General features: G+C 51.7%; 1 protein-coding gene across 1 annotated transcript; it reads left to right on the forward strand.

Annotated features, from left to right (window-relative positions):
* The first annotated feature begins 73 nt into the window (after positions 1-73).
* Positions 74-924, forward strand: NEUROG2 (neurogenin 2). The gene has a single exon (XM_040555973.1). The coding sequence runs from the start codon at positions 74-76 to the stop codon at positions 737-739; it is 666 nt and encodes a 221-aa protein (XP_040411907.1). The 3' UTR covers positions 740-924.
* Positions 925-9005: the final 8081 nt, after the last annotated feature.

Raw genomic sequence — 9005 nt, forward strand, 5'->3', positions numbered from 1 at the left:
CTCCCCCCTCCCCCCTCTCTCCCCGCCTTTCCCCCCCCTCCCCAAAATCCTCCCTCCTCCCCCCCCCCGGAGGATGCTGGTGAAGGCGGAGAGCCCCGCGCCGCCGGCGGAGGACGAGCTGCTGCTGCTGGGCCTCGCCTCGCCCGCCCCCTCGCTGCCGTCCAGCGCCGGCGACGAGGAGGAGGAGGAGGAGGAGGAGGAGGAGGAGGAAGAGGAGGAGGAGGCGGCCTCCCCGGCTCGGCCCGGCTCGGCTCGGCCGTCGGGGCCGCGGCGGAGGGAGGCGAAGCGGCGGCCGGGGCGGTGCCGCACGGCGGAGGCGGCGCAGCGCCTCAAGCGGAGCCGGCGGCTGAAGGCCAACAACCGGGAGCGCAACCGCATGCACCACCTGAACGCGGCGCTGGACGCCCTGCGCGACGTGCTGCCCACCTTCCCGGAGGACGCCAAGCTCACCAAGATCGAGACGCTCCGCTTCGCCCACAACTACATCTGGGCGCTCACCGAGACGCTGCGCCTGGCCGGGGCGGCGGCGGCCAGGGGCGGCCCCGACGGCGGGCTGGAGGCCAGCCCCTCGCCGGCCTCCTCCTGCAGCCCGGCGCCCTCCGCCTCCCCCTACGCCTGCACTTTATCGCCAGCCAGCCCCGACGGCTCCGCGTCGGACGCCGAGCACTGGGTGCCCCCCCGGGGCCGCTTCGTGCCCCCCCCGCCGCCGCCGCCGCAGCCTCCCCGCCGCTGCCTCTAGCCCTGCCGCCCGCAGCCCCCTCCCCAAATTTTCTCCCCCCCCTCCGTCCCAAATTTTCTCTGCCCCCACCTCCGACGTTGCACTTTGCCCGCTCTCCCAGCTCCCGGGCCTTTTGTGTGTCCCGTCCCCCCGTTCCTTCCCTCCCGCTCCCCGTTTCGCCAGCTGTCTCTTGTGATTTACGAGGTTTGGGGTGGGGTGGGGGGGTCCAGAGAGAGAGAGAAAAAAAAAAAGTTGTTTTGTTAGGGGGCCAGGTTAGAAGTCATTGTATAATTTGTAGGCTTTGTGAGGGCTGAATGCAAGCGTGGAAATTTAGGCTGAACTCTCTATCAAAAGGGAAAAAAAAAAAAAAACGTCGAGGGAAAGGGGGGTGTGAATCGGGAGGGAAGGGAGGACTCCTCATGCATTATTTATTTCGACCTTTAGGGGACGAGGAACTCCCCCCTTCTTTCAGGAGATTAAAAATAAATCAACAGACTGAAAACCTAAACAGACACGGAACATTACAGTGATCAGCCACACACGTGTTCACATTTATTTATTATAAAGAAAGATTTCATGGAAAATATGTATTTTTTTGTATAATTTACAGAGTTTATTCTAGTATGTATTTACAGCTGAAGAACAAAGGGACTGTTCTTGTCATAAAATATAAATAAAATATCTAATTTTCATAACTTTGTTTGCTGCTTTTTTTGGCTGGCGTGCCACCTGTCAGGAGCTGGGGGGCTCCTCCGGCACAGGGGGACTGGCAACTGCCCTGGTCTCTGCCAAAAATTGGGGTGGGCTGGGCAAGGGGCTCCCCGGACCCAGCCGAGTTTGTGGGGGGCAATGGGGTGACCCAGGTGCATGCCCCCTTTGCAAGTGCTCCAGGGTTCATCAGAGCTCTCCCATACATTTTCACTTCTAAAATTCTGGTTTGCTTCTTCAAAAACACCCCCACACACCCCTTTTTTTTTTTTTTTTTTTTTTTTCCACCAGTGGAATAGGAGCAAGACTAAACTCTGGGATGTCAGCTTAGTCCCAGCGTTGGGGCAGTCACTTTTGGGGTGAAAAGGTGCTCGGGGACGAGGGGGACAAGAACAAAATCCCTTCCTCTCCCAGCAAAGGGAGCCCCCAGAACTGGCTGTGGTGTGGAAAGGAGCCACCAGAAACACACACAATCGTCCTGATAGCAGCACGTTGCCTCCATCCTGTGGTTTCTCAAGCAGCAATGCTGTGTTTAGGTGCACTGGGAGTTTGCTGAGGATCTACTTTTGCCTCCCGATGCAGAAGATGTAACTGCCTAAAACCCTTCCAAACTGATGGCTCCTGAGTTTCACCAAGAGGGACGTAGGACATAAACGCTACCCAGAAAATAAAAATGAGTGAGCTTAAATAAAAACTGGTTTGGGCTTAAAGAGGAAGGCTCCGTTCCTCCATCTCTCTCATGTTCCGGTGAAACCCACACTGCGGGCAGGGCCAGGGTGGGCTCAGAGCACCTCTGGGGATGTCTTGGGTTATCCCATGGAGACGTTGTCTCCTACACAGGGCACCCAACAAAGCGCTGAGCAGGAGCAGTCCGTCTGCCCTCGGCCTTCATCCTTCCAGTCCTTCCTTGCTCTATCACTGCCCCGCACTGCCTGGGCGTCCTCATCCTCCGTGCCCGTGCCACGAGCCCAAACCAGGGCATTTTTAGCCCAGCATCATTAGTCCATCGCTGGCAGGGCCGGGGGGTGTCTGGTGCGCTCCGAGGCTCTTCAATCATTGCCCTGTGTGCCCAGCAGCGCTTTGTGACTTCTGGGTGCAAACACCTGGAAATCATTAAAAACCAGTGGAGGCGGCTGAATGTATTAATTAAATAAACTGCGCGGCACATGAATCTGCCCGGTGCCCCCGGATCCTGGGAGCGTGAAACCCAGCCCGGCGAGCGACGTCCCTGAAGGGGGCAAAAGGGGAAAAAAAAAAAAAAAAAAAAAAGGAACGTGTGAAAAGAGAATTAGTAAAATTAGGTTAGTCCAATAAAACGTGCGGGGGTTCGCCCCCCCTTCCCCACAGCCTCGGGCGAGCGGTGCTATCGAGCCTGATCTATTGTTTCCCCCCCTGGCAGGGGGGTTATTGTGTGATAAATAATTCCTGGAGGACAGAAAAAAGAAAAAAAAGAAAAAAAAAGAAAAAAAAAGAAAAAGAAAGGGAAAAAAGTGGGTGCATTTGCATAATCACGGCTTTGATGTGGCCAGCGATATGAAGCTGTGTCCCCCCAAATCTGCCGTGGGCCAGAAGGAACAAAACAGGAGGCATCCTTTCAGTGGGGCTGGCAGCGTGTGGGGTGGCCTGTCGGGAGCGGGATGGCTCCGTCTCTCTCTGTTAACAACCCCTCTAATGATTAAACTCCAGGAATGCCAACAAGGAGCCCAATGCCTGGCTCGCCCTTGTGCCATGGTGGTGATGGGGAGCATCACCCATCCCGCCGGGCAGATGGGAAAGAGAAGGGGGCAGATGGGGGTCCCACAGCCCTTCCCTGGTCCCTTCCTGGCTGTGGGCACTGCTGCAAAGCCAGAGGGTCGCAAATTATTAGTGAAATCCTAGTGGCTGCCCAGAGCCTTGGGAAAGCAGCCTGCGGGCCCAGAGCCCTGCAGTGGGCCTGGTACTGGGCTGGGGGTGTAAAAGGCAAAAGTGCCCTTCGGGATGGAGTGGGGGAATGGGGGGGGGCTGTTTCCACGGCTGCACCTTGCCGAAAAAGCGTAATTCCTCATGACAAAGAGGTCATCTTCCCTTTAAAATGTGTTTATGGTCCTTCTGCACGTTGTGCTTTGGCATAAAAGCTTCTCTGCGCTGCTGGAGCCTGCCGGGCTGCTCTGTGGCTCCTGAGGGAGGGTTATACACACCCCCGGCTCACAGATAGCCCCAGGGAGCCCAACTCACCCCAAGGGCTGGCACTTGCTTTCCTCTCGTGTGGTACACAAACCATTGGTGCACCTATGTGTTTCCACAGAGCAAGCCCGGCCTGCACCCAGCCTGCACGGCCAGCCACCATGTGGCCCTTCCCCTCTCCCCAGCACACATTTCACACATGTGGGACGCATGGCCTGGCCTTGATTTACTCCTGTTATGGAAATTTTTCTCATGATTTTATTGTCACAAGGAGGCTTTGGTTTCATGATGGCAGAAAAAAAAAGTAATGCCATTATGCTGTGAAGCAACTGGATTAGGATTCACCTGTTACAGGGCATCCTACAGTGCGCTCTAATGACTTTGTTATTGAAATGTATATTACATTAAGTAATTAAGCACACATTGGCTGCTTTTTTAAGATGGGATTCATTATTTTTTGCATAATGTTGTTTTAATTGAAAGGGCCAATCATCTGGGATATTAGACGGTTACATCTTATTTCCACACAAAGACACGCATGTAACTTAGAGAAATGCAATGTCTCTACAACAAGAGCACACCCCAAAATATCTGTAAAACATACAAATGGGGGTATGCCCGTGTGCCTGGGGAAAGCAGCTGACACTGGGGCGCATCCTGGCCGAGGACCAGGCCCTGTGGGACAGGGACAGCGCATCGCTGTGGCGAGGGGAACGCAGTGCTCCACACAGCCGTAGGGGCTGGGGGCTGCAACTGATCTCTCAGGAACCGAGCCATAGAAAACACCTCCTGTAAGGGTCTGGGCTTGTCTGTTAAAACTTTGCCTTTGTTTTGTCTGGATTTGACCTGTGCAGCCCCCATTCCTGCACTGTATGGACAAAGCAGTCCCAAGCACTCACTGCAGCTCAGCACGCTTTTGTGCAGCAGTTGTAGCCCTGCGGACCCCTTCCATGAGCAGAGGTCTTGGTGGGATTTTTACCCAGTGTAGAGGGATGCCTTTCTGCTGGGCAAAGTCTTGCATCTCTAAACCTGTCTTGATTTGTGCCCAGCTGACACCTTCCTCCTCAGGAAGCATCCTGCCTTAAAGCTGTGATGCTGTGCCATCTGTGCAGGCTCAGCACACGTTTTTGCTGTCACCGTGGGGCAAACCCGAGCTCAGGCTTAGCGCTGTGCCTCTGGGCCGGCAGAGCAAGCTTCGGGCTGTGCTTTCCTCCCCGCAGCCTGCAGTGCTGAACGCAACACAGGCGGTGATCTTGCAGTGCTGGGACTGGAGACAGAGCACGTTAAAAGCCGCCTTGAGGAAAAGTTGTACACCGGGCAGAGGGAAGGCGGGCTGCTGTGCTGGCGGGCAGCGGGGACTGGGCCTCCTCCCATCCCCCTGCCTTGATTAAAAAGGAGAGGGTCTGAACCAAAGCTGAAGGCATATTTACCTTCGTGAGTTTTAGAAAAGTTAATTACTGCTTGGAGCAAGTTGGTATGGCTGTCCTGAGCTGCCTTTTATTAGTAGTCGCCTTCATTAATTTCCCTCGCTGGATTTGCTGCTAATAGCTGCTTGGTCCTGGGCAGCACAAAGCAGCATCTGTGCCATTGAGCAGAAAAGCGGGAGTCGGGCAGAGGGGGGCCGGGGGGTGGCGGTGGGGGGGACGCCATTTGCAAATCATCCCCTATTAATGTGACGGCCTGCGCGGGGCAGGCAGCAGCCCCGTGCCTCCCATGTCCAGCATGGCCGCTTGGGCTTCAGCCTGACAGTGGAGGGGGGAAAGCCTGGGCGCCCCGGGTGCTTGTGCTGGCTTCTCCCACCCGTTGAATCGTCCGGGCCTGGTCTGGGTGAGGATGCAGGTGTCAGCGCGGCATGTCGCCCGCCTCGCGCCCTCTGCCAAGGCCTGATGATGCCCCAGTTCTGCCTGCACTCCTCGTGCCCAGCTGTAATAGGGTTCGGTTGTTGAACATGTTCCCTTTCAATCTCTAATTGACTGATTTTTATGCAAGAGTGCATGCAGCAAAGCACGCGAGGCCTCTGTCTTTCGCCTGGGTGCTCACAGAGGGACTTCTAACAGCACAAACTTCCTTCACCAAACACCTTCCCCAAAGCTCAGGAAAGAGCTCATTGCCACGCTGTCAGCAGCAGAAAGCTTTTGTGCTTGGCTTACTGCTTTTACCAGGTGAATGTAAGTCCTGCAGGCTTTATGCCCCTACAGCTAATGACAATATTTCACTGTTCTAACGCAGTGCAGCTTCTCTCATTTTGTAGAGACCATGGGGTGACTGCTTCCTAATGGTCATTTGTGGCTCTCGCCTCACGCTTGGGAGTGTGGTGTGATTAATCCACCCTAAAAAGCACATTGGGTAGCAAGTTACTTAATACACGACTGAATGCCTATGAAAAATAAAACCAAAACAAAACAACAAATAACACAAAACAATGCAAATCTTGGTTGGTTCACATGACTTTCTTCTGAAGCCAGAGGAAATGGCAGAAAGGAGATTTTTTTGGCCAGTAGCTCTAAGCTGGTGCTTCCAGCCAAAAGATTAAATGCTCTGAGTCAGCTGCTTAGTTCCCCCGTTAGCCCCCCGTTTGTACCATACACCGCATCAACCCGCAGTGTAAGTTCTGTGTGTTTCGGGCCACGTACGTGCTATGGCTGCCTAAAGGCTGTCGGATATATGTGGATACATCATTATTAAGGCAAGCTCTGTGCTCAAGCACCGGCTAATGGCAGGGCGCTGAGCAAAGCTCTGAGAGTTCCAGACATGAGCCCCAGCCTGCTGAGGTTACAACCGATGGAAGCTACCAGGCTAAACGTTACGGTGTTGGTTTTAGGTGGGAACTGGGCAGGCTGACACTCGACACTGACTTTCCTGAATTGCTCATTCAAAGATCTGTCAGTAGCCATACGTTTAGCTGGGGTGGGAAAATGTCTTACATAAAGCAACAAAAGAAACCAGCTGCTAAATGCTAATACCCTATATTAGGAAGTACTCCAGATATTAAGATTCCCCACACAAGAATTTATTCAAAAGCATATCTAAACACATTTTCTTTGGTCAAACAAGCAGCAGAGACTGGAAAAGGTGTTGCTTTTTGCGGGTCTCTAAACCACACACACTTTACAACAGGCATCGCGGGGCTGGCTGTTGACAGTGCGCAAGGACACTTTGTTCTCCAGGGATTGTTAGGGAGGTTTAGTTTTGTTTTTAATTGTCTCTATAGAGAAAGAAAAGGCTTTAACGCAGCATCACTGCTGCCGGTTAATTCCCAAAATCTTGCTGACCATCTTTGTTTCCCCTTGGCAGTTTAGAGCTCTGTTTTGCAGCAGCATGAAGCTCCGTATGCACAATTTCTGTCACTTGGTTAAAGCCAGCGTTCTCCTCCTGCCACAGACAAGGCAGCCCTTTATTGGCTGCAGAACAAGATAACTGGCTTAATCTTCCCAGTAACACGTGAGTTTTCATGTATCACTTTAATCTGTGAAACACTGGGGCTGAGTGTACCGTCACATGCCGATTTTACTTTTCTATGAGCGAGTGACTCCCGGGCTCAATGATGGATTGTTCGCTCCCTTTTAACAACAGTCAAGATGGTGAATGCCCTGGGGTGATAGACAGTGTGCAATGGGAACGACAGCAAATCTGATGGCCCAGTTCAAGTTCACCTGACAAAGCTGAAGCAGTCTGCAAGCAGCATTCGAGAAAGGATTATTCACACTAGCATTATATTTTTGAATGCATTTTTCTTCCTGTGCAGCTGCCCAGCTCCCCAGCACTGAAGGTTTATGCACCATAATAAAGAGATTTAATTTTTTTTTCTCTCTTGCTTCTCACCCTTTACACCTAGTTCTAATTGTTCAGCACAGTGATAGGGCATCTTTCCAAACAACTCGGCGCAAACCACGTAGAAAACAATAGCATTGCTAAAAAGCGGCAACAAAAGCCTAAAAATCTCTGCCAGTTGCAGAAACAAAAGCTTATGGTTTTGTTAAAGCTGACGCCATGGTGCTGGGGACCCATCTTTTTGTGGAAATTTAATGCTGTGTTCCCTTTCTCATGACGCAAATCTCCCAAAAGAAGCAGTCCCAGCCCTTGGGCCATGGGGCAGGGAACCTCCGGGTTTGGAGGAGAAGAGAAGAGAGCATTTTCAGTGGAGGAAGCTAGTGACCTTGGATGTAGCAGGGAAGCTCTATACCATTTTTCAGATGAAGAATCCCCTGGTACATGGATGACTGCACATGCACACACTCTGGATGCCTTGGCATAGTCTTTGAAGAGTAAAACCAAAGTCTCGTCATATTTTATTTTGGCTAGAGAGGCAGGTTCCCGAGCAGCAGCCAGTGTTCCGTCCAGTCCTGCTACTCCTGCCAGATGTGGAACTAAGGGGAATATGCACACCTCTTTCTTGAAATTTCACAGAAGTAGCTTTTGGCCTCCCGGTTAGGACAATAACACCAGGAGAGGTGTGCTGAAAGAGCCCAAGACCTCTTTTGCTCTCCGGTGGAATAGAAAACCAGATGCAGCCTGTATGTGCAAAAATATGCCCTCTGCTTTTAATCAAAATCTGCAGAGTGTCCCTTGCAAAGGCTGGAACAAACATTCTCCTGTAAACTCTGAATCTGAATAGTGTTGCTGATAGCTTTTATTTTCCTTATCCCTCAACCAGAAGCTCCAGTCTGCTTAACTCGGCTTTGAAGGAGTGCAACATGCAGGGTGAGGAGCTCTCATTCCCTCTTTCTTCTGGATCCTTTCTCAGTTAAGAAAGGCTCACCAAGGTGGGAGGCAGCACAACAACATGTGTATGCATTCCCTGACCGTGCTGCCAGGTTTGATTCTTACCACCTAAGCAGCCTGTGCAGGAAAAAATAGTTCTGCATTTCATACTTTCCAGTTCCCCGTGGCTCACGAGTGTCCAAGGAGGTCACCTGAATGAACTTCAGGTTTTAGTTTAAAATAAAACAAAGCAACACAAGACAACAAAATAAAATCCCACAAAAGATTGTTTCATAAAATGCAAAAAGCTGCAGCTGCCTCTAGCCCAGCATACACTATTGAAGCATGTGGCCGGCACGCATGCCACAGGCTGCTCAGCACTGGTGTTAAATATTAGGGGCTCTCTGGGTGTGTGCTATGTATCAACCACAAACAACAGCAAAAATTCAGCAAAAATGTTTGAGTTAAAGGACATATTCGAAGTCACAGCTGTTTGTATGTGTGAGAGTAAAGTGTGTTCCTAGAACAGGCAGAATTGTCAAGAAAATCCCTCCTCATGTAGGGATTTAGGTTTTAAAGATTTTAGATTTAAAAATTTAGGATTTAGTCTTCGGTTGCATAAGCAGAGCAAGGTGAGAGGATAAGGTCTTGGTGTGGGGTGTTGATAGGGGCAGTGTGTAAAGATACCACTTAGAGGACACCTTTTTCACTCACA

The sequence above is a fragment of the Cygnus olor genome, chromosome 4 (genome assembly GCF_009769625.2).
Source record: "Cygnus olor isolate bCygOlo1 chromosome 4, bCygOlo1.pri.v2, whole genome shotgun sequence".
NCBI classification, from domain to species: Eukaryota; Metazoa; Chordata; class Aves; order Anseriformes; family Anatidae; genus Cygnus; species Cygnus olor.

Excerpts from the sequence above, each read along its gene's own strand:
- NEUROG2 (XM_040555973.1), top strand. The coding sequence starts at position 74 with ATGCTGGTGAAGGCGGAGAGCCCCGCGCCGCCGGCGGAGGACGAGCTG.